The 26,450-nt window shown below is 42.6% G+C and overlaps 2 protein-coding genes across 2 annotated transcripts; one reads left to right on the forward strand and one right to left on the reverse strand.

Moving 5' to 3' along the window:
- Positions 1–2,887: 2,887 nt before the first annotated feature.
- nagk (N-acetylglucosamine kinase) lies at positions 2,888–6,311 on the reverse strand. The gene is made up of 10 exons (XM_080485951.1): positions 6,241–6,311; positions 5,774–5,858; positions 5,274–5,372; positions 4,702–4,843; positions 3,989–4,099; positions 3,796–3,908; positions 3,626–3,713; positions 3,393–3,490; positions 3,236–3,314; positions 2,888–3,149 (listed from the first exon to the last, which is right to left on the reverse strand). The coding sequence occupies exons 1-10, from the start codon at positions 6,267–6,269 to the stop codon at positions 2,950–2,952; spliced, it is 1,044 nt and encodes a 347-aa protein (XP_080342077.1). The 5' UTR covers positions 6,270–6,311; the 3' UTR covers positions 2,888–2,949.
- A 1,823-nt stretch (positions 6,312–8,134) lies between these two features.
- Positions 8,135–25,369, forward strand: dok1b (docking protein 1b). Its single transcript, XM_080486518.1, has 5 exons — positions 8,135–8,487; positions 20,169–20,492; positions 21,559–21,652; positions 21,737–21,909; positions 23,017–25,369. The coding sequence occupies exons 1-5, from the start codon at positions 8,431–8,433 to the stop codon at positions 24,343–24,345; spliced, it is 1,977 nt and encodes a 658-aa protein (XP_080342644.1). The 5' UTR covers positions 8,135–8,430; the 3' UTR covers positions 24,346–25,369.
- Positions 25,370–26,450: the final 1,081 nt, after the last annotated feature.

Raw genomic sequence — 26,450 nt, forward strand, 5'->3', positions numbered from 1 at the left:
CAGTTGAAGCCATCAGAAACGGAAGAAGTCCCAGAGGTAATCGACAATAGACGTTTTCTGGGCGGTATACCCATCTATTTTTAGAAATCTACTCTTTTTAAATTCTATTTCCAGGGATACATTTTAAACAATGCTTGTTTCTCCAACCAGCTTTATCCAGTTTGGGGTGGCGGGGCTCTGAACATCACCAAATGGTCACAATTTGCACCTACAGATAATTTTAGAACCTCAAATTAACCTCAAATGCATGTTTTTTGGGGGGGAATATAATAGGAAACCAGAGCACCTGGAGAAAAGCCACACACTCAATTCAAACTGTGGAGGAACTTGTTTCCTGGTACTTGCATTTTATTTTCCTGTGTGAAGCGGCGAAGGCTTCCTCTGTCTGCATGCACATTGAAATCTCTTTTGAACACAAGAGTGACACACTTCTGCTGCCTCCTCTGTGCGCCTGTGAGCAGATGGTTTACTGCTGTGATGTGACTCATCCTCAGCTTCTGTGTCCTGAAGCCACATAACCGACAATCCCAGACGCAGGCCGAGGATTTCTTATATTCCTGCCTGACGTGTGCATGTGTTGCACAAAGAAAATCTTAAATTCACTCGTCTCTCCTTTTTATTCTCATCCTCATTCTAACTTCTGGTGAACACACATGCCCTTGTTCACTGCTATCACTAAATAAAGGTAAGAAATACGCTCGGCAGCAAATAACAGCGACGATTCAGCATTACAGGCCAACTATGACCCGATATAATTCATACTGGAATTTATGTATTCAGATTTTGTTATACAAGCCAAGTAAAAAACACTTGATGGGTTCTTTTTTTTTATTTTAATTTTTTTTAAGGTTGGTTCAGAAGGTGAAGACGTGTTATTGGCTCATCTACTGTAACTGTCTGGACGCAGTTTGTAGGAGGCTGTCGATCTTCGCTCATGTATTCAAGCACAATCCCCACAAGTAGCCCTTCTGTCTCCAGCTTTTCAGCATCCATTCACATGTAGCACAGTTACAGTTTTTTTTAGTCCTTAGAGACATTAAAAAGCAAATTCAGCAAAAAGTGTAGAGGCCATCACTTTCTTTTTTTTTCACCAATTGGCCTCAAATGTATGGACTGTGGAGAAAATAAAGTGTAGGAAGAACATAACACAAGTGCATAAATACAGTAAATATTTAACAGTCAAAAACACATGGGAATGCACTCTCACCACTTTAGCACAGATATTTTTTTATAGTCAAAGGAGAATAAAAACTTTTTATATATATAATGTGAAATTATGCAACTGTAGAGACGCATCTAAAAATACATTATTTCATTCAAACTGTGAAACGTCCATACAGGAACTGAAATATTTCAAGTCTTTACTGTGTTATTCTTTGACATTCCAGCTATTGAGTCATCTAAAACAAAAACATATCATCTCAAATTATAATCTGCCTGTCCCTCACCCCAACCGGCCAGCAGAAAAGCCGCCACCTCTGGAGTCTGGTTTCTGCAAAGGTTTCTCCCTGTTAGATGGACTTTTCCCTTTCCACAGTCGCTCTGCTTGGTCACGTAGATCTGTTGGGTTTCTCTTTGTAAAAAGCACCTAGAAAGGACTGTCTTGTGTTTGGTGCTATATAGATAAGGTTGAATTGAATTGAATAATTTCTTAAAATTGAGGTACACAATGAAATTACAAAAAAACCCTGTTTGTTTTATCTTTTGAAAGTAGAAAATACCCATCAAAATAACTGATATTTTAGGAAATTCTACTATTAGATGCGCCTGAAAGTGAAAGTGAAAGGTATTTACATTATTTATATTTATTTTTTTCCTCCACTTTTGGGTCAAGTGCACAAACAGCAGCTGAATCAAATTAAACACTCGTGAAGTGGAATAAACACAGCTAACCTTCCCCGTAGACGATATCACTCATGTGTTGTGGCTCATCTTTTGTTTCAACACATTTGCCGAGTGCCTCTAAACTTGCCGACCTCATTATTTACGTGTCGTCCTGAGGAGCAGAACTCTGTGTTTTCGCCACAAACACAGTGCTGCTGACCTTTTCCCCTCCTACTCCCAATGAAAGAAAGCTCTGTGGAAACTGCTGCTCCCGGTGTCCTGACCTCTGTCAGGGCAGAGCCACCGTCCAGAACCTTGTCTGGAGCAGCAGGAGGTTCAACGGCCAGGACGAAGAAAGACGGGGCGTGAGGGCTGTGGCAGTGCTGATAATGGGGAAAAAAAACAACAGCATGAAAACAGATGAACCAGCGGCAGGTAAGAGTATATGTTGTTTTTCTGTGCACTCTATTTGTTGCCTTGTAGACATGTTGGTGAATTATTCTAGAAATGTGTTCCTATTTAAGAAAAATAAATATCAGTAATATAAATATCATCTTTAAATCCTGGATATTTTCATTAATATGTAGATTTTGGGTGTCCTGAAAGCTGCTGAGAAATAAAATGTATTATTATTATTATCATTATACCTAAAGGCCACCTCTTTATATTTATTTACACTATTAATAAAAAGTAATACATGTAGCAAAAGCGTTGATATATTGATACATTTGGCAGCTTTTGCTTGTAGCAGCATCATGAAATTTATGTATTAAGATATTCAAATACGTCCTCTTCAGTTAACAGGTAAATTATTTAAGTTTTCCTGATGATACATTTTGATTCTTTGTATTATATAAATTATATGTGTATTGTTAAGAAAAACTGATACAATTTCAAATAAACCATTTCATTTTACAGATGCAGCTTTTTACAATATCCACTTGCAACGTATGTTATTTTTTTTTATATACTGTATATACATCAGCAACATCACCTGTGAGAAGCCTCACACCCACATTTGATTATTATGAACTCTCCAAATAAAGACGCACACAGTGTGAAAATAAATGGAAAAAATAAACCACTTTTATTATTGGTCTTACAGGCACGTTACAGACGATTTCATCAGCTGCTGCTGAAGGTATGACTGTAGAAGACTTTGGCATTAGCTGCATAATCCATAGTTATGGTGTCACCTAAACTTTGGGCGCCGTGACAGGCCCCGCCGAGGGCTGACGACTGCTGCAAAAGGAGGAGGCGGTAGCCACGGAAACGACCCCTGAACCTGTCAGACGAAGCCAATTGGTCCAACATCTCGGTGAAGCCTGGGAAAATAAAAGCGCTGTTAGGAGACTCTACACCTTCCAACTGCTTGATCCTGCATGAGGTGGAGGGTTTCTGAGATGCTGACCTGGCTTTAGAAGCTCCCAGCTCTTCCACACGGAGCCCACACACAGGATGGGCAGGCCGAGGTCGCCGCTCAATAAAGACTACCACGGAAAACCACACGTAGGGATTAGAAGAATATCTCATACGTACCAGGACAGGAGTTGGTGAATGTGTGTTACCTCATGCGCTGCAGGTAAGACCGCTTCCACATGTTTCGCCAGCACTCTTCCCGTCTGAGTGAAGACGTACTGACAGAGAGCGTCTCCTGCCTCAGCGCCTTTTAACGCACGAAAGATTTTCATAATGAACTATACAAATAAATCAAATGTGTAGAAGCTGTAAGTGTGACATTCTCTGTGATTCTCTAACTTTTCTTGATTAAAAACCAAATAGGATGTGGTGTGCTTCCTACCTTCAGCCACCTTCTTGCAGAACCCTGCAAAGTGGGACTTCTGGAAGTTTCTGTACAGGTGTGGCAGCATGCCCAGCAGATCGGACACCTGAGGCAAGAAGAAAAACATGCTCCCAAAACACGCATCCAAATTCTAGCAATTTTTTTTCATCAATAATTCACAGTCTGACCTGGAAGTACTCCTCCATGGCTTTTCTAACACGAGTGACGTCGTGAGGAGGAGCGGCCATGTTGTCTTTGGCATCAAACACCGTCTTCACGGCCAAACGAGCCGTCCAGAATGCTGGAAGGTGAGATCCATTTGTCAAGCATATAGTCTGGCACACACAGCTATAAGTTATTCATATATGTTGCCATGGATACCCGATCCCTCATCGCCCATCATGTGACCCCAGCCCCCACAGCCGACGACTGAGCCATCAGGATTCACTAGCTTGCAGTTGGAGCCGGTCCCTGATATCAAGACAACTCCACCTGACGGAGAAGACAAGAGACAGAAGAGCTGGCTGATAACGTTGAGCTTTTTAAATCTAAAAGTATGAAAAATCTCACAAACAGTGAAATTACTTTAACCTGCCACACCTTAAAGAGTAAAGAGCCACTTCACAGTCGTAACCTCAGTTGTACTGGCGACTTTGAAATTGAACATTGGCTAAATAACAAATAAATAGATGTACCAAAGCCTGATGTGCCCAATGACAACAAATAATATGCAAACTCTGGAATTGATATTATTAGTGTTTATGGCATACAATGACACATTGTGTTGGGCAGAGATCTTCAACAGGATACGTGGAGGTACTGCAGGGAGACCAAAATAGCTTGGGTTTATTGAACCATATTTCTTCTTGAACATGAATCCAGTGTACAGTAGCAAAGAGATGAATGGAGGCTGAAGAAGTTATATTTCAGTAAGAGATACACAAAACTGCAGCAAAAGCTATGAAGAGACTTTTGCAAAAAACACATGTTTGCACGAGTGGATTCCTCAGTCAGACATTTCACAAAAAATATGTGTAGTTGAGATTTGAGATGAGGATTTACTGCAGTCGAGGAAACACAGGATGACAGGTTACCCTGATCGGTGGCTGTCACCATGGCTCCGATGGTGTCGTTGATGATCGAGATGTGTTCACTCAGAGTGGGGAAACGCTGCTTCATGTCAGCGATCAGCTTGTCGATGGCGTCTTTCTGCTCCCCTCCGCTCAGAGACATACCCTGCATTAAAAAGAAACAATAACACACACACAGAGAAAGACGTTCAGGAATAAGTTTTACTTGTAGAAAAAAAGTAGAGAAGAATGCGAATGTAAACGTGCCACACCATTAAGATGACTGTTTTTTTTTTTTGTTTACCTCAGATTATTTACTGATGCAACTGTGTTTTTGTTTTAATTGACCTTTTTCTTACTTATAAAAACAATGTATGGACACTGAAGGATTTAGACACTGAAAATGTTGTCGAGTGACATGCAGGTACTGTACGGCTGACTGCTGGAAAGAAATAAAAAATATACAAATCAATAAACTACAAAAGGAGGTTAGTGCGTTTATAAGTTTACACTGTTGAACTGGGATCAGTAGTTGTTTGTATTAATTTCCATTTGTGCGTTCTATCAGGCAGTATAAAACACAAAATTCGACCAACCAGTGAGCGTATTGGCTTGTTTGGATCCAACCCCGCCTGGATCTTCGCTCTTTGGACCATGTCGTTGATGGCTTCGATGCATTTGTCCACTCCGACGAGCTTTGACACGAAGACACGCACAAAATGTAGAAGAGGATTCATTTCAGTTTAAAAATAAAACACAGCTCCATCACCATCTATCAGGATAGTATTCACAACACCTTTTCCACATTTAGTTTTTTTTTCTAAGGCTCTTTTTATATCTCGGTTGTATGGCGCAGATAGTTGTCCTACTAAAAGATGCTCCAGTCTAAGATCCAGAAAGCTCTGGAGCAGGGTTTTTTTAAATTTATTTTTTAATCTCTGTACATGGCTAAATTCATTTTCCCCTCTATCCTGACAAGTCTTCCCTCAGCATGATGAACAGTGCAAGGTTATGTGTGCATGTGATTTGGGATTTCTCTTATTTTTACAAATAATAATATAGAAAACGTGAAGTTCTGTGAACGTTCTATGCTTACCCAGTGGTTGGTGCATGGTCCTTCTGTCTCTGCCAGGAGCTTTCCATCCCCTGACACCAACAGTGCTTTAGATTGTGTCCCTCCGCTGAGCGAAGTTCACAGGAAACACCCAAGAAGAGACTCATTAACTATTTTACGACCAAAAACAACATCTGGATTCACAAAACTCTATTTAAAAAGGACATTTTCTATGCAGCAAAGGCGTGAGCACGTGTGTATAAAGACCCCCTTTCAACCAACACATGCGATATAATAAATTAATTTGGATAAATTGATGCCGAGAGAAAAGTAAATGAATTAAAAGGGGAGGGGCACGTGAAGTGTCACGAGACACAGCTTCATTTCATCTCATCTAACTTTAACTTCAATGAAAAGCATCAAAAACATCAAAACACATCAGTTTACAGATTCATACGTGGTAAACAAACAAGGATAAGTTTTGTAGTATGTTGTTAAATCATTCTTACCCCTCTACTCCGCCGTACACTGCTGCCATGTCGAACTTCCTGTTTTGGTCCTGTGACCAGTGCGCAGATATCGCGAGATTTGAAATCCAACATCCTCATGTCAACTACCAACAGGGGGCAGCAGAGACTTTCTGCAACATACAGAGAGGAACGCAACAGGAAAAGCATATTATGATCAGGTAGAGGTGTGTATGGTGTGTCGCTGTCTTTGTATCCTCTTTAAACCCGGTGAAGGAATGCTTTGACTGTGAATATGGAACTCGTAGTTCATTTCGTGGAAATCTCACATATTCATACTATTACAAATTGATAAATGGTTGGAAAAACAAGAATCTTTGGTCCTGGAGTGGAAGTTTATTCCATTAAATCCCATGTTATATCTCACACAATGTTTTAATATTCTATCCTCAGGAGTAATACAAGAATATATTTGGAAGAATAGCGATGTTGTGGACATCACTTCTGCCTCAAAAAGGTTATGTCATCAAATCTGGGCCTGGGTTTTCTGGGTAAAGTTTGCATGTTCTCTTTGTGTTTGAGATTAATTTGCACCTCTTTAAGGGTGAATGAGAGTGCGTAACTGTCTGTCAGTGTGTCTAGCCTGTGATGGACTATTGACCTGTAACTCTAAGGTCACTTAAATGTCAGCTGGGGTCGGCTCCATGTGTCCCACCACCCTGAATTGGATAAAGCGGCACACAAGATAGATGTATGGACGAGTTTGTAGCTGCGTTTGTTTCAGGTTGAAAACAAAGAGCAGAGAATTTGCACTGTGAGCCAGCAGGAGGCATCTGCAACGCATTAATCTGGGGCCCCGGTCCTCTTGCCAACATTGGCCGCTCAGCTCCAAATACCTCCAATAGTTCTATACTTAATGTGCATTTAGGGATATTTAAGAGTTTACAGAAACCTGATATCACTTGCATTTTTCTTCACGAGGAATAATGTGGGGATTATGTAAGATTTAGGTCTGCAGTGATGCATTTTGCCAATACAATCACTGTCCCTGTTACTTGACGACACTTGATGTATGACATGTAGTTTTTTTATTTGCGTTACCAAGTTGTGTGCGTGTGTCAGAAGTTACACAAGAGTGAGGAGGTGGGAGGGGAGAGAGCGAGAGGAGCGGCTCAGTGTGAGCACCACGCGCTGCTGCAACGCTTCTGCTGCGCGGACGGATGAGCGTCAAGCTCCGCGTGGTGCGCAAACACACAGGAGAGCACTTCCGGTCCCAGAAGAAACGTGCATGATAACGACAGATAAATGATCTTCATGGTTTAGGCATTAGCTCAAGGTTTCCAAACATAAGGCCCGTGGGCCAAAAACTGTCCTTCTCAAAGGCTAGCCTAGGTGCAGAGCCATTACGGGGCTGCAGGGAGGTCAAGGGTCTTGCTCAGGGATCGACACTGGTAACCTGTGGGATCAAACCGGCAAACTTCCCATCCCGTGTCCGCCTCTCTAACGTCTAGGCCGCCACTGTCCCTCAAAACAATGGACCGTGGAGATTGGAAATTTATCGAAGGACGACCACTCGACCAACTGTGCCACAGTCGCTCTCAACCCAAAACATCCAGATTATAGGCTCTGGAGTTTTAGATCCAGGATTGACACAACACAGAAACCTAGTAGTTTATGCAAACAATTGTACAGTACAATTCAATTGTGTGGCTGTGCGTTCACAAGTGTTTTACTTTGACAGGCACATCCGAAGAGGAAGCGTGTTGTGTGAATTTGAGCTTTGCAGTAGTGAGGGGAGAGAGAGAGAGAGAGAGAGAGAGAGAGAGAGAGAGAGAGAGAGAGAGAGAGAGAGAGAGAGAGAGAGAGAGAGAGAGAGAGAGAGAGAGAGAGAGAGAGAGAGAGAGAGAGAGAGAGAGAGAGAGAGAGAGAGAGGCGGGAGATAGACGACCCACAAACTTCATCAGTTCGGACATTACTGCGCTTTATCAGGACAGAGTGTGTTTGGAGCCTTTTCTCATTTACACCATGAGAGACTTTACACACCACAGATACACTTTAAGGGCTGAGGGCGGAAGTGAGAGGAGGGGGAAGTAGTGAAAGAAGAGGGGGGGGGGGGGAGAGAGAAAACAAAAAGAGGAATAATATACCCTGAAAGAAGTTATTCTCCTTCTGTCAAGTTCAAGTCCAAACCGCTGTGGAGGGAGGAGGGCTCCTGTGTGTTTTCAAGGGGGAATGGACACCCACATCAAGGAGGGACAACTTTATGTGCAGCATCAGAAGTTTGGAAAGGTGAGTGAAACACAAAGAAAAGTCACTTCCATTGCTGAGTCAGGCTTGATTTCATCGGAGTAAATAAGATTTCACAGTCACAGATAATGATAATAGTTGGGGCTTGTGAGCCTTTCTGTGTGAAGTTTGCACGATCTCCCTGTGCATGCGTGTCAGGCTTATTGACGACTCTGAAATGCCCGTAGGAATGAATACGAGTGTGTATTTTTTTATTTTTTTATTTTTTTATTTTTATTGTGTTTGGGATCACTGTGAAGTTTTACGTCTCAGTCAGCATTTGTTTCAAACATAAGCAGCTTCAGACCAGATGGGGAGCGTTCCACCTCATGACAAATAAACAGGGTGTAATGACAGAGCAGCAACTGGGTCCAGTGGCTTCAAAGACGAGCCTGCTGTACCTGCACACGCGCTGTTTGCTTCACTCATCTGGCCTTGTTTTGATGTGGTGGCTAGAGGTAAACCTGCAGCTGAACAGCCCCAGCTCAGCTTTATAATTTCCGTTAAAACACAAGACTCAGATTAAAGCTGCTTTCCCTTAATCAAGACAGGGAGAAAGAAGAAGAGAGGGTAGATGCACTTCGAGTTCAGGACTGTCAGAGTCAGACACTGATAGTTAGGAGGACAGTACGCAGTTAAATGTCAGTGGTAACACTTCTGTGTGAGTGTTTGTCCTAGATAAGGACTCAGACAGTCGTGCAGGATTTGTAAGAGGGTCTTTGTCTCTCTTGTGGTCATATGACATGGAACAACAAAACATTCTGGCCCCGTTTCCTGCCCTGAAATCACCACTCCACAATAAGCATTCACTCGCCCCCAAACACACTTTCAATGCCTTTTATACGCTGCATTCAGCAGAAAGTGAACAAGCGAGCCGATGTGTTATCTTTGTGGAGAACAGAAGCAGCCTGACAGCGACAAAAACAGCACGGCGGCTCGAAAAGAGCAGAACAGGAAGCTCGACGTCGGCTCATCTGAGAGTGTTGAAACGGGCGTGAGGTTTTGCTGGGTGAATTATGCAATTGTCCGAGCTGTCAGTGGACGTATGCACACACACACGCACACACTCACTCATGCACAGGGTTCTGGAAAAAGTGACTCAAGAGGGGAGCAACATCTCAATTTCTCTTTCAGACTGCTGTGTTGTGACGTGCGAGGCAAGGGCCTTTGCAGCATGCAATGAAGATGCAAAACATGAAGCTGCAGCTACATTTCATATACACTGGATTTACAGTCTTGACACTGAGGCATTGACCCCAACATTAGAGTGCAAAGTTACTACAAAGCGACAATATTGTCCATCCTGTCTAATATAATAGAGACGGTAGATATGTAATTTAAGGGCTTGAATCAGTTTAGCCAGGCCAAAGAGTCAAATAATGAGGACACCCACATAGAGTAAATGACTGGCTTGATGTGGACGTATATATAACCTCATCCGGGATTATTGGATATATCAGGGGGGGTCCAGTCCTGGTCCTGGACAGCCTCTGTCCTGCATGTTTAAGGTGGATCTCTGCTGCAACACGCAAGTGATCTCCAGGACCGCCCTCTTTTATATCTGTGTCATCTGCATTAGGTATGTCAATAAATGGCAAGTCGATGATGCTGGTGTCACATGACAAGAACTTATTTGCCATTTTCATGCTCACCTGGCAACCCATCAATCATAACTCCCCCTTGCTTCGTCAGTGTGAACACGTTTGATAAAAATGATTAGCCACCTTCTATCTGTCAGACTTTGACTGGCAGCTGTGTGAACAGCAGGTTAAATCATTTTGGTGGAAATAAATCAGAAATATCAACCCAAGAGGGTTTGGATGTAGCCCAGCTCTGTTGGGCGATATGTATAACTTGGACTTTAGTTTGTGAGGTGTTCATTGTAAAAACATATTTGAAGTTCTTTCAGCTGAAACAAGAAGGGCTCAGGTGTTGCAGTGCAAGCTTAGAGAAACACAATATACGACATCATAGTCCAGGTAAAGGTCAACATGCATGTTTTCTCTCACGGATAGACGATAAACAGAAAAAAAGCATTTCCACACAATGATTTGGATTTTGTTTTTAATGTCCTTACATGCCATGGAGCAAAAACAAATCTGCCTTATCTGCACTGAATGTTGAAGCGTGAAGGTATTTGTAGCATGTGAAGTCCTCAGCCAATCGGAAGCACAGCCCTTGTGTCAAGTATGACAGGTATTTTTGGGGAGACGGACGTTGGACTGGTTTCCGAACATCAGCCGAGACTTGAACACGCTGTTGACAGGCCGGGAGTTCAATTGGGTAAAAACACTTTGCTGTCATGCAAAATGTGGCTCAAACTCGTGGAGCCGAGAAAAGCGATGGATTTAATGACCCGTTGAAGCCGTGGCTGCATGTGCATCTACTTGTCTCCAACACGGATGGAATTTGAAGCAGACTTTCATTTTGATGTTGGCAGCTGTTTGCCTGCTGCCAGTGAAGCCTGCAGAGGCGGGCATGGCTCTGTAGTCATTTCCTTATCAGCGCTAAAGACGGGCTCGGCCAGGAGATTTAAGCAGAATCGCATTCCCTGGGGCGGCTATATTTCTCCTACAATGATTCACGTCTGACACCTGCTGAATGGATTAACGGTTCTTAGTGTCGGAGCTTCTTTCTGTTCATTTGTTCGTCACAGCGGCGCCTCACCGACGTAAATCACACCTAATCTATAATTAATGGAAGTAATTTGACTTATAAGTATGTAATTTCAGGAAGAATTGTTTCATTCAGCGTCAGTGCTTTTCTGTCCTGAAACACTCACAGCCAAGTCCTTGTTAAGCTGGAGAGTGGAAATCAGTCTAACGGAATGATCCTGGCCTTCAATGGTGTTGTGGTCTAAAGATTGTTTCATTACCAACATGTCTTCATCCTTTGTGCCCTCAAGGTAGACCTCAGCTTCAAAAAAGTCGGCAAGACCACATTTTTAACTCCCTTTATGTGTCTTCCACGGTGTTTCTCTTTTCTCCTCCATCATCATTTCAAATTATATGCACATGTTGAAATAAACTAAGTGACCAGAGACATCATTTACTGACATCTAGAAATTTTTAGGACTTTTTTTTAGAGAAGAAGCTCATTTCTGTTAGTCGGCAGCCGCAGCATAGATTAGCAATATATTAACCCTGTGGATTATCTTCTCCTAAAGTTGACTCTTGAACTTAGGAAGGCACCATAGCTGGACTTTTTTCTGTTAGTTGTTGATGCCTTATTTGGACTAAACGAATCGAGTCAATCGGTTATTTTAATCTTTTAATTTCCTGTGACGCTGTTTCTATTTCGGCTAACCCTCCTCTGTTCGTATCAAACATCGATTGCCAGTGTTTGTCAACTATTTCTTGTTGCGTTTGCTTAGATTGAGCCTTTTCCTACAACCGTTCGCTATGTCATCAGGGGCGACAATTCATTGGAAACAGTGGACGTGACTGATGAAATGATGAGGGAATCAGTATTTTTAATCAGTGATTACGTTTGGCTTCATCACCGCCTGTAGGCTATGTTGAAATAGAGTTCGGTTGTTTGCGTAAATGCATGTTAAGGTTATTCATTAATCAAGATACCCGGTAAGATACCATCTAGAAACGAATTTAGTAATGTGAGCAAATGGAACATTTTAACAATAGGTGTTGAAGGATATTTCTCTACTTCAGGACTTTAAATTCAGTATAAAGACACTATTGCAGGGCAGTTATATAAACAAATATCTGGCAAAATGGAATAGAACCAAACAAAATCACACAGTCTATCATTTTCAATTAAAATTCTCACTCTGTTAAAGACTGCTTGGTCATGATTGACTCAGTGTCCCAGAATATGATAGTTTACAGTTAAAAATAGTGGACTGAATGTGACGTATTGCACATTCGAGCACTGTTTTCAAAATTATTTAGATAAATACATCAATTAGGGCCAGAAATTAGTGATACAAATGGTCCAGATACTATATTGTTTGTGTTTTTTTAAGAAACACTACAAAAACACCCTGTACAGATGTTTTTTTTCTTAGAGATAATTTGTTTCCCTTGTTTGAAATTGTTAGTTGAGAAGAAAACAACACCAGTTACTAATTCTGATCTCTTGTCGAGCAAAGGCTCAGCGTTTGACCCGTAGTCCAGGTTCCAAGTCACATTTTGCACTAGTTTTAGGACCTTCATAATTTGTGAAAGCCCAGTGCTTCCCTTTTCTGAGAACAAGACCACATTTCATTATTAGGTGTGAATACATTTAAAACATGTTGTGTTCGATAAGATGGTCGCTGAAACGTGTGTTTCAGGCTTGCTCTGTTGTTTTAGCATGCTTCTATTTCAATGTTTTGTTTTGTGGACACAGCAGCGGGTTGAGGTTTGGGCAGCAGACCTGTGGTCAAAACTGTGGGCCTTTTCTCTTTCCACAACACACTTCTATTTTTTTTTTTTTTAACTCCTTTTTACATAAAAACACACATTCTGCCTTTGTTTTCCTTCTGTCTCCATTTAACACACATTAATGAGAACAGGCATGCTCTGACAGACACACACACACATACACACACACACACACACACACACACGCACACACACACACACACACACACACACACACACACACACACACACACACACACACACACACACACACACACACACACACACACACACACACACACACACACACTGTTCCTGACTGGGTGACTTCAGTGACGTAGCATCCTGACAGATAGCATGGATGCTAGAGCAGTGACATCATAGGTCACTTTATCATTGCTCACACAGTATCAGCCTGCGCACGTACGCATGCACGATTCAAGTTCAACATTATCGTCCTATGCACAAGTGAAAATATGTTACCCTCCATAATGGAATTCTTATTCTACTGTCCACTGGTAAAGAACAAAGAGCATAAAGAGGCAAAATGTAATTCAACAGTATTGCGAAAAGCCACATACATTATCTTTACACAGCTATAGTAGCTCATGGAATATTTGGCCTGCACCTAAAACGTATTCATTGTATTTTCAAATCTTTACTGGCAGTCTTTTCTCGTGTTTTCACTTGTTTTAGCGAAGGGAAGACTGATACACATACATTGGCGGATCAAAAACATTAGCTTCTTGGGGTATCTGTCGCTGGGCACCGTTTTCCAAACCTCTGTGGCATCTTCTTTTCAAATTGATTTCAGCCTGGAAAATGGAGGGAAAATAAAGCAGGTCTCTCTTTTCAAGATGGGGGAGTTTGTTGGCAAATGCAAAAACACTTTGCACAAGGTCAAGTAGCATTTTCAGTTTCCCTGGGCTTGGCTTATTCAGATGATGCAGAATGTCATCAAGACATTGTGGGCCATGTAGCTGAGGGTTGACCGTATGCCTCTCTTCCAGGAAGAGCTTGACTGTTTTCACAACTTCAAACAAACAGGAAAGCACATCACTTCTTGAGAACCGCCGCACAATGCAGCGAAGCAGCTCACTTGGCAGGTCTTCATCCACTTCAGCCATGAGATTTTCAAACGGGCTTCATCTCGAACATCACAAGACTCATCCAAAGCCATGCTGAACCAAGCATTTCTCAAGATGGGTGTATGTTTGTGCTTCGACTGAGGCCCTGTTTACACGACAACATTTCAAGCGTAAACGCATTATTTAGGGCCACCAGTCGGTGCTGTTGTTTGTTTTTGTAATGAAACTACACTAATGCACGCAGACGACAATACGCTACAAGCAATAATGATGGCGAGTACGCCAACATTCTAGTGGACAGACGACCAAGTTGGATCGCTATTACGATGAATCTCAACTTTGAAACCACCAAGTACCAGGAGAATTTGGACTGGGAGTCATGACACTCTGGAGGAAACATTGTTCTTATTGTCCATCTGTCGCGGATGTGCAGAAGAACTAGTAGCAGCCAAAGAATTTCCAGAAAGTTACTTTTTCCCTCCTTTAGACAGAGTCAGAGCATTTGCTAAAATTTTCAAAAAGTTGCATTTTAAGTTGCTTCAAGCACCATTATCATGTAAATGGGCACAAAACAAAGTTTTGGCAGTTGGTAAATCACGTTCACATTAGACGGAAAGAAGGACTTTTTTTAGATAGTTGTTAAAAAAAGATGTTTATAGCAACATCATTATCGCCAAAATCATCACATTTTAGTGGTACTACTGAGGTAAATAAAGCTGAAACACACTCGTCATTTAGACAGAATACCTACCAATAAACATACTCATTAAACAACATTTATTCTTAGTCTGTGAAGTACAGAGAGTTAAAGTACAGGTTTGAAAAAGACTGTGAATTAAGTTGTGGTAAGAAACCATTTCAAAGAAAAGAAATTAAAACGTGTGCGTATCGCCTCGATACGGAACACAACAATTTTACCCAACGTCAACAAATGTCACATTTGACACCAGTTTTTGCCTTAAACAGTTTGCTCAAAGGCATCGACGAGCAGGGAAAAGATATCTAAATTCATAAACGCGCAAGTGTCCCAAAATGTTAAATCTGGAAAAAGAAAATGTTGACTTTCTAAATGATGTCAATGTTTAGAAACAGTTTGACAGTAAAGGCTGGTGTGCTGATGAGAAGCACGCATGCACCATCGCAGCAGCTTCTCTCTGGTTCTCGGACACCAGTGAGGAAGTGTCTCTCTGTCAGGATCTTATTTGCATAATTTCCACTTGTTGTACCAGCGGCTGATAACGGTCTGCTGCCTTATATGGACCAGCTCTCACACGCACGCACGCACGCACGCACGCACGCACGTATTGCAAAAGTTTTGACAGTTTTACACCCCGTTCATATATACAGCACACAATGTCACGCTTGTGCTGAACTTGGGACGGCCGTTCACAGTGTGTGCAGCTACAGATGGTCCAGAACGCCCCCGGGGGGGGAATGATAACCCAAACAGACGGACGATCACAAACGTATATATCTTCACACACACACGTATACTGAGACACGCCTGGATGCAGAAGAAAGAAGCTCAGAGAATCCTGGGTAATGACAATCCCACACATTTCCTGTCCTTTCTGGCAGTTGCAGCCTGTAGGGTGTGCACGTGTGTGTGTGTGTGTGTGTGTGTGTGTGTGTGTGTGTGTGTGTGTGTGTGTGTGTGTGTGTGTGTGTGTGTGTGTGTGTGTGTGTGTGTGTGTGTGTGTGTGTGTGTGTGTGTGCTGATTTATGAAACTGGGTGAGTGTGTGTGTGGAGCAAGAAATCAATGAAGCCGACGTTTGCCTCAGGCCCCGAATCACAAGTCGTGTGTTTACCTCAGGCGGCCTTACGACCAGTGCAATATTCGATGTAATGTTCAATTGGAATGGCAAATATGCATGATGCATGCAATAAATAAAATAAAACTACTGTACGATAGTTGTGTGTGTTTATAGTTTGAATATGAATGTCTTTTCATATCACTTCATGTACTTATGAAGACAAGCATTTTATTTTCTATTAATATAATGATAACATATTGAATAAAGAGCTGTTGTTGACACTTTTAGATACCAGTAAGTGGGCAGGGGTTTGTACACACGCTCAACAGTGCAACTTTTCAGATGTTTCACGCTTACGTACAGTTTTATATGCAGTTTATAGTCTGCAGTGTCCTCAGCTTATCCCTCCTGCAGATTTCCTGCCTCTTTAGTTGCACTCTTGCTGTCGTCACGCTATCCAAACATTTGAGATGCATTTTAAAACCTTTAATTAGCTTGTTAACGACAACTTCCAGCACCTGGGGAGGGGAGAACATGCAAAATTCATACTCGTGCGAACTCCATGTAGTGAGGTGAGAGCGCTGGCCATTGGATCACCGTGTGGCCGAGATCACAAGATTAAAAAAAAACCCACAGTTAAGCAGAACACCATAATAAAATCAATGTTAATGATTAACAAAGACTGATAACTTAGGAAACTCATTTGCATTGATGTAATTCAGCCCCCAAATTACTTTTGTTATGATACTGAACTGACTTGAATACACTTAAATTTGGCCTTATTTTATATCTTTCAGGTCGACTTTCTGCCCTATGGCAGGAAATTATGGTTAAACAACTTTATTATTTTTTTTATTTTCATTCAGTTTATGAATCATAGATCTTGATTTTGTTGATCATTAAACTTACCAATCAAGTTACCTGCACTCAAATGAAATTGTTACATATATAGTTTTTTTACCCAAACAATTTAAGGCAACCAGTGTCCTCAAATGGTTATAGTTGAACTAACGCAGCAGGCTTTAGAGTGAAGAAAATTCAACAAAAGTATGCAACACATACATGTTTTAATCTTCACAACTAAATAACATGTTTCGAATTGTTAGAGCCTAAAAAGAAGCCTGAAGTCTTTCCTCTCCGTCGGTTCTTTGGAAATACAATAAAGTGACGACTGTACCAGTTTGAAGGTTTGAGGTCAAATCGACTGCAGGAGGATAAACACAACGATGCGGTGAAGGCGGATTAGTTCAGCGTGATGAGGTAACGTCGCTTTAATTTTCTGTAATTGAAGCAGCTGGTTTTTCTTAGTTGAAGTAGCACAATATGTGCTGTCGTTTGACATTTCAAGGTCAAAAGAAACCATTTAGAAAAAGGTGTGTTTTTTGTATTTCCTGTCAAATTATGACCTTCTAAAATTCTTCCTGTCACACTTCTGTCTGTCTGTGAGAATTAAATGCCTGAATACTAACAATCTGCTTCACATCAGATACATGTATTAACGGAGAAGTTAATGCAGTCTAATTGGCTTGATTGTTATAACTCTCAATAAATACTATTTTGTATATCTGCTTTTACAGTTATTTTACCTATCGTACTTTTCACTGGGCGTTTCACCGCAGCCGTCTTCACATGCACAGGAAGAGCAGAGGTGTCAGTAACTAAACTGATGATAACAGCGCTTGAGCTGCTTGGGTTTTACGGTCCTGTTTATGTGCACGCTGGCACACCATCACAGCTTCCTACAACAGTGAAACAGAATGAAGCCATCATAAACTTTATTAAAAGCACCTGTGTGCCTCTGAACGCGGCTGAATGACGGGATGCGTGCAAGCCACCACTGTTAAGAACAACCCGGTCTCAAGCGGCTATGCTGTTTTTCTTGTGCACGTGTGTCTTTTAATACATGCATTTGAGGTTAGTTGGTGAGTCTGTGAGTGTGTTTCCCCTGCGACGGACCGGTGATCTGTCCAGGGTGTAACCCGCCTTCGCCCATAGTCGACTCGCCGCCTCACAACTGTTTTCTATTTTCTTTAATGACACCAGTTACAGCAAACTCGGACCCGCCAGCGTAACTGGAAGCACGTGACGCCGAAATGCACAATTAAATGTTCACGATTTAGAGGAGAGAAAACCGGCGACAGTGTAGAAATACAGGAACTGACAAAGATGCGGTAAAACATTTGTGTTAATTTGGACTCAACCAGTAAATAGTGTAATTCTCATATAAAACCAGAATCACAGCTTGCTATCTGCTACTGTCTCTCTCTGCCCTGTTGGCTTTATTTTTCCATAGTACAGTGACGTGTCCACGGATTGAAATAAACTTGTGCTTCCGTATCTTGGAGCTGTCTGCACGTTGATAGTTTATCTCTGCTGCTTCTTCGTGCTGCTATGCCAAATTCTGCATGAAACTTGTGCATGAAATTATTGGACTTTAATGATGTCTGAGTAACTAAAAAAGACCAGAAGAACATGTGTAACACGTCCAACTAACTGCTGTAACGTTGGCTGAGTCAAATCAGTGCTTATAATACCGATATGAGTGCATGTGGGTTTTCATGGAGAAACAAATGAAGTAACTACTACATTTAAAAAAAACTAAACTGGGAACTGAAGTCAAACACTAATTTTCAGTTACCATGTTTAAAGGTCAGTTTTTGAATACTTACAACCAAATACATGCGTTAAATGGCAATCAGGTAATCAAACACACATTATTTATTTGCGCAGATGTACTTGATGATTTATTTATTTATCTTTAATACAAATTTTGATCAGTACAGATCAGTGTGAGGACTTCCGTATGCGAGTGTGTGGTCCCAGTTCATCACCGTTTGCTGGACTTTCCCCGCTGGTTACAATAGTTTAATACTGCTGACCTTCCTGTCACAAGCTCAGCTTGTTGTTGCTCAGTTAATGTAGGGGAAGCACACACACAGAAGCACACACGCACACACATACACACACAGTGGAGAATGTAACTATGGTGAGGCATAATGTGATGGGACAGCAAATCCTACAAATGTCTTTCTGGAGGCAAACACAGGATGACAGGTTTTTTTTTTTTTTAAACATATACGTTTACTCATAGTCTGATATTCAGAGCGTGTCGTGATGTGAATTGTTCGTATCGAGCATGTTGGCTGTTGCACACCTGCTGCGCTCCTCATTGTTGAATGTCACATAGTTTGTCCTCGTAAAGGAAGAGATCATTGTGAGCTGTTACTTCCTCACTGCTGTTTGCAGGGAGAAACAATAAACCCGTCACCTCGTTTTTAACTGTATTTTTAACCTTTAAAGGGCTGTGCCACACAATAACCTACTCATTTGACACTCTCCTAACCTGTTGTAAAACAGAGATACTGACACGGAGGCACTTTTAGTACCTATTGTCAGCTTTGTTATTTCACCACGCTGACAATGTGAATGCTCACCATCTTATCCAACATATTATCTGTCCATCCATCTTCTTTCTCGCTTGTTCCAGTTCAGGGTCGCAGGGTGCTGGAGCCGATCCCAACCTACTGTGGGCGAGGGACAGGTCGACAGTCTGTCACAGGGCACAACACATTATGATGATGTTATAATGAAAACCACTTAAAGATTTTGCCCCATGCTAATCTGGACAGACATTACATGATGTAGGAAAAAAAAAAATCTAGAGCAGGACCTTTCTCTCCTGTACAAGCAGCAATGACTAAAGCTGAGACTGTTTAGGCCCACGGCTGCAGAATGAATGGAGAGGAAACAGTGATATGTGCCACAAATCCAAGACCACATTGGATTTATCACCACATGCACACATTTTGACTCAGATTTTCTGCGGAGCTCGGATTGTTAACATTTTCCCCTTTTCTGTCACCGTCAGTTTTTAATATGTGTGGTTAACTCTGTACTTCCTTTTGCCCCTAATGCTGCTTTAACTAAGCCACATGCAGATCTCGTTCTCCCCTCTTTAGCTTATGTTAACGAGACGATGTGTGTGTGTGGCACAAAAAAAGGTTTTACATAAATGTCCCAACTACATATGAAGAAGCAGTTTAGAAATTTCATTGAGTTTATGAAGAAAGTTGAACGGGAAAGTTTTCAGTGTGTACAACAACTGAAAGAAATGGAGTTCTCTCTGTTTATGAGGCTCACTGTTATCCTGAACTGGTTTAGTTGACATCAAATGCACAGTATGTGAAACCTGAATTAAAATGAGTTTGACACCCCTGCACTAGACAAAGTCTAACGTCGACTCTTTAGGTGAATATGTGAGGGTTTGTCTGGTCACTACAAACAAGCTGCAGCTGGAATTAGTTGAGTTTGAGTTTGAGACTGAATAAACCGATTGGAGTTGCCTGTTATGAAACCAAAGCAACAGTGCTTTTGTTTTTATTTTTTTTTAAGGGCTTTCCAGTAATAATAATACATGTGTATTCTTGAGGCATAATGCAGAAAAAAATCCAAAGTAACACTTCCTGTTTTCAATCACCAGAAATGGAAGAAGAACTGGTTCGTCCTCTACCCCGCCAGCCAGAACGGCATCGCGCGCCTGGAGTTCTTCGACTCACCTTCGGGCGGAGGAGGCGGGGCCGGCGGCGGCTCGGGAAGCCTGTCCAATGAGAAGACCAGGAAGCTGGACAAGAAGATCATCCGCCTGTCTGAGTGCATTTCCATTCTGCCCGCTCTCACGGAGAGCTGCCCCAAAGAAAACATGGCAGCGTTTTGTGTGGAGACGAACGACAAGACGCACGTGTTCGCGGCAGAAAGGCACACCGCTAAGGAGTGGATGGTCACCATGTGTGACATCGCGTTCCAGGTATCTGCCCCTTGACCAGTACTCTATTACCTTGAGCACATTGGCTGTCAAAGTGTTGGGACGGGCCTCCTCTGGGCGGTGCAAGAGAGCTGGGGGGGGCAGGGGAATGCCTTTTCCCTGCAGGATTTTTCCCTCCTTTGATTTTTGATCAAGATATATAAACTAATATCTGGAGGATAAAAAAAACACAATAAAACTTTTTTTTAATTATTTATTTAGATGCATAATGCAGATCAATAAGGATGATAAAACAAGCCTCAGGTGCAGGCTTTATAAAAAGACACACAAGAATGATGTATTTTCTATATATCCCCACGGCAATTAACATTGATATCTCCGTGAAAAGATCAAGGAGTCTTTTTTAAAATCTTTTTAAAATGACCACTTTGTGCAAAATATTGCTAGAGGAGAGTTGACTGCACTGAACCCCTCTCCATTCTCCCACACTGAGAATGTCTGCTTCAGGGTCCAGAGATGGCAGTATGTGATTGTATAGGTTACTTGATGACTTTAAAAGGTTTACGTGTCCGAAATCTTTTGGCCTTTTGTTCAACTGGATATTTTTGCCCGTATGACTCTCTGTTCTCTGGGTTAGGCTTAGGCTCTTCAAGCCTGAACACAATGACTTTTATTTACATAGAACAAACCAAAAAGCTCAAGAACTGCTGCTTCAAATTTACTGAATGATGCGACGCTGCCAAATTCTTTTTATGAGCGAGTCGTCCAAATTTTCCCACATGCCCCTGGAGGGTCTGTGCGGTCCAAAACTTCTATTGTGTGCACTTCCATACTCATATACAAAAATGATCATGACACAGATTTGTAGAGAGGAAGCCGGAGGGAGTTTCCATTAGGACAAATTCATCCCCTTTCCTCTCAGTTGAACGTTCAGTCTCTCAAACTCTTTTCTTCTTTCATTTCTATAACTATTTACCCACTCAGTTCTTCCACTGGTACTACTGGAAAGTCTACAGTTCCTCATCCTTCCATACATACAGTACGTAAAACAAAAAGCTGAATCGAGCATGAACTCATAATGACAAATTCGATTTGGTCTGATCTGCAGGGCGGAGGCAGCAGCGGCGGCGCTGCAGACTCTAATGGAGGACCTCAGGACCTGCAAATGTCTGAAAACCTCATCTACTATTCCAGGGAGGATGGTGAGCACACTTAAGTTAAGCAGAGTACATGAGCTCCATTCTAGAAGAAGTTTTTACCAACATGAAAAACCTCTTTTTCTCCAGTAAACGAATTCTGGGTGAGCAATCAACGCACCGAGGCTTCGGACCGCTGCGGGCTTGCAGGAAACTACTGGCTGAAAGCCGAGAGAGACGTCCTGATCTTAAGGGAGCCAAAGACCAAGAGGAAAATTCTGGTGTGGCCTTATAAGCTGCTGAGGAGATACGGGAGGGACCGGGTGAGTGAAAAAAGAAAAAAGAAAAATGCTTACGTGAATCATCTGTGGGGTTTAGACGTTTACAAGTTTGTGGAGAGGAAGTGCTCACTAGTCCGATTTAATCTCAGACTGCACAACTGATCAAACATAGGAAGTTCACACAGCAACAGTGTGTGTGTGTGTGTGTGTTCATGCGGTCGAAGCCACAACGGTGTCCAAGTATATTTAGCTCAAGAGATTGTGGCTGTTTCTGTGTCACTGTGATGTTTCAAAGCTCGACTTAAGGAACTAAAACTGACACATGACCTTTAAAGGGTTTGTCTCGTTTGTGTGGATATGATGTTTATTTCTCAAAGTGTGAAAACCAACATTGGCTCAGACGTCTACACGGAAGATGAAGACCGTCATCATTTTTTCCATGTTCAATATATAATGTCAAACAAATAACACTTATAATGGAATGATTGTCATTTATAAAAAAAAAGAAAAGTCAAGTTCCATGGTGAAAAGTCTGCGTCCCTTTTACACAGAAAATGCCACTTTCACCCCCATGCAAATAAAAATCAACAGCTGAAAGTGTTTAAATACACATCATATAGATAAAAAGGTTCCTGGGCTACATTTGCAGATCATGAAGAAGTTAGCAGTTTGAATCCAAATAATTTTCTTCACAGTTTAGCAACTTATGTTAAAGCAATTGCAATTGCAATAGCAAAGAGAAGAGCCCAAATATCAAAGGTTTAAAAAGGTAAATTTAATCCTGCCAATCGGCAAATAGGTCTGAATTATCTTCACCAGGGCATCAATCTAATTCAAAATGTGATTTTAAGATGTGAAAACTATGAAAATTAAAAGTTTATTGCAAAATGTCAGTATTATGTGTCATTTCTATGACCGTGTCACATTTACAATACATCCCGTTAAGAGGTAGTGTTGGGTTTATACTTTGCAAGATGGTAAGTTTTTAGAAAGAGTCAATCAGGAAACTGAAAACTGACGTTCAGTGGAAAGAGGAAGTGAGGATTTTTGTAGTATAAAAATAAAGTATTAACCAGACTGACCCTCTTAGTATAAGTAAGTATTTGGTGCCAAAAACACTTTTTCAATTCTTTTGTTTTCTCTCCTCAGGTGATGTTTTCATTCGAGGCAGGCCGACGCTGTGACTCAGGCCCCGGCAACTTCACCTTTGAGACCAAGCAAGGCAACGAGATCTTCTCGCTGGTGGACAAGGCCATCCAGTCACAGAAGGCTCTGGTTGAGGACCAACACGTCAGCTCCCCCATGAACCTTGAGCCAGACTGTTCCACGTTGCAACTGCACGCACGCAGCACAGCCTCCGGAGGCCCGGCGGGAGGAAGCGGGGACAGCAGCAGCTGCAGCAGCCGGGAGGCGGACGGGGATTCGGGAGGCAGCAAACCCGGCTCCGCTGATGGTGTGCTCGGAAGGAGGGAGGGTGGAGATGGATTAAAGGGGCAAGGTGGTGGATCGGGACACAAAGGGAGGAGTTTGCCAGAACCTCCAGCGATGTTGGGGGTTTTGGGAGGAGGGGGGACAAGCAGGAAAGGCGTCGCCAATGCTGACGAGCACGCGTGTCTTTATTCAGAGCCGGTAGATTCAGTCCGCCTGCCTCCACACAGCACCGACGGGCTCTATTCAGATCCAGTGGACACTCTCAAGAGTCAGAACCAAACCAGCAACGTCCCAGTGCCGACTCCGCGCGTTCGACCAGTCGGCGACGACACCTCGGCAGCGGGCCTCCAGGGAGACCATCACCACGCAGGCAACAACCAAAGGAAGCATCCTGACCTGTACTCGCACGTGTATGACCAGATCAGCCTGGAGCTGAGCCAGAAAGCAAGTGCACTGGGTCTGAACGACGCTGCGGGGGGAGGCAGGGGGGTGACACATAACAGGCGACCCCCAGGAGGTCGAGCAGAGGGCGCTTCATCGCCCGCTGCTCCTTTACAGGATCACATTTACGATGAGCCAGAAGGTTGCGCCAAAGGAAACGCCGCCATGCCCTCTGACCCAGCAATGAGTATTTACGACGAGGCCCGCCTGGAGCCCCACAACCACTGGAGACAGGAAGAGGATCCTAACGACGATTACAGCACCCCTTCCCTGGGGAAACCGTTGGACCACCATAAATACTCTCCTCCACAGACAGGCAAGGGGCGCGGCATTCCGCAGCCGCCTGCGCCGCGGTGGCCTAAGCCCGTCAACACCACTAGGACGGGCAGGGGCCTTTTCACCCGGAAGGAACCGGTGCCCCTTCCCCCTGGCAAACATGGCGGTCCCGGCAGTAACCTGAACAATAACAACAACGGGTGGGGCGGTGGAGATGGCAAAGGAGGGACAAAGGAGCTGTACAGCAAAGTATCCAAACAGAAGCGTGCAAATCCAAATCTGGCACTCAGATCGCCCGATATCATTTATGACAACTTGGGAGATATTTGACATTGTGCTTTGTTTATTTGGATCAGTTCCAGAATCGCAGACGGAAGGTTAAAATAATTGATGGCATCTGAAAAAAGGACTATTTCGCTGGAAGTGTCTTCTGTCAGTTTTTTTAATTTTTTCCTCCATCTATGGACAAAAAGTGGATGAGCTCACAACTTTGAGAAAACGGCATTATGGCTGCGTCTTACAACATGGATTGCTACAATAGTAGGGCAACTCTCTGTGTGTTTGTGTGTGTGTGTGTGTGGGTGTGTGTGTAAGAAAGAGAGAGAGACAGAGAGAGTGAGTGTTTGCATGGACAAAACCATAATTGGTGTCCCAAGCCACACGGTGGTTAGAGCCAGCCACTTCACACACACACACACACACACACACACACACACACACACACACACACACACACACACACACACACACACACACACACACACACACACACACACACACACACACACACACACAGGGCATGGATTTGCCAAAAGGACTCGGTCTCCAGACTATACTTTTAACAAGTTGAGATGGTGACTTGGCCGCTGTGATGGGGAAACATGTTTTTTTGCACTGCTGCTTTTCTGTTTCTATGAAATCCGAGGCAATGTGACGGCCAGGAGTCACTGTTCGACAGGTCTGGACTATTTCTCTTCCATTATTTGTGTTTTCTGGATTGGAATTCTCAGCCAGGGACACTATGAGAAGAGACGTGGCTGCATATGAGGAGCAGCTGTATGAAAAAAAAACAACAACAAAACATCCTTAGTTACCACTGGGTTGTAAGAAGCATGAAAAGTTTAAGACCCCATTTCGGACAGACATAAATGGGTCATAAAAGGTCTGATGGTCCTCTTTTGAACGTTAAAAGGCAAATTCCAGCTGAAGATTATATTTTTGGAATCGTGTTTTTATGTATAGACAAACTAAAGAAGAAACTAATCAATCCCCGGCAATGTGTCTGTATGTGTGTGATAAACAGCTGTGCTGTCTGTGAATATAACTAATAATAAAACATATTTGAAGACCCTTTACACTGTTGTTCATAGTGACTCTGTAAACAACAAGACTTCCTGTGTGCGCCCCAGCAAAGAGCCAATCATCTGGCAGTATTTGTGTTTTTCAGTTCTGGACCGAACAGACAGCCTGTCCTCATCCTCCACTCTGTTTTTGTTGTTTCACTCCGTTTCCAACCACTTCATTGCACCGTTAAAGCCGAGCCCCCGACAACCTGAAAACAAAGAAGCCCTTTCTTTCCTCTCTTCTCTTTCTCCCTCCCCGCATTAATTCTGTTGTTTGGTCGCTCCGGTGACATTCAATGGCGGCTGGTTTGTGTCGGACACGCTGTGCATTTTAACCGCCGAGAGATACCGTGACGGCACGGAGGGGAAAAAGGAACACGTGGGTGTTGGTGCTGAGCTGCTGCTGCTGCTGCTGCTGCTGCTGCTGCTGCTGCTGATGATGATGATGATGATGATGATGATGATGATGAGAGAAGAGGGAAAAGAAAGGGGGAGAAAAGACACAAAAAAAGATGCTGACATAATGAATGCTGGCTGAATGAACCTGTCTGTGTCTGCTTGGCTTGCTAACAGGTACACACTGTTCCCTCCACTGCTGCTGCTTTTGATCCCCTTCAGCCTGTTTTACCCCCCCACCCCCACCCCCACACCTGCTGCCCCAGTACTCTCTGGACAGGAGAAGTAACTTGATTACATTTTGAGGGTAAATTTCCAAACATCTCTCTTCCTTCCTCCAGGCAGCAAAAAGAAAGAAAAACAGAAAGTAGAAACCCTCTGTTTTTCTCATTAAACTCTGAGTGAACTCACTTGAAAACAAAAAGGTCATGGTGAGGAAAGGGCACACAGACAGCACACATACTACTTTTTTCTTTTTATTCACTTTTGAACACACATTAAAAAGCCCCAAAGCCACATGAATACGTGTTTAGAGATTACCTTTCAGCATTTGTGGTCAAGAAATTAACTATGAATGGCAGAAACCTTGATAACGATCTCTTGTTTCAATAGCTTTTTTTATTATCAAAGCTGAACCTGGTGCTTTTACACTGAAATCAGGGATTTTCCCTTTAGTTATCACCTAATTATTTTTTT

This window comes from Lipophrys pholis (genome assembly GCF_963383615.2).
Source record: "Lipophrys pholis genome assembly, chromosome: 18".
NCBI classification, from domain to species: domain Eukaryota; kingdom Metazoa; phylum Chordata; class Actinopteri; order Blenniiformes; family Blenniidae; genus Lipophrys; species Lipophrys pholis.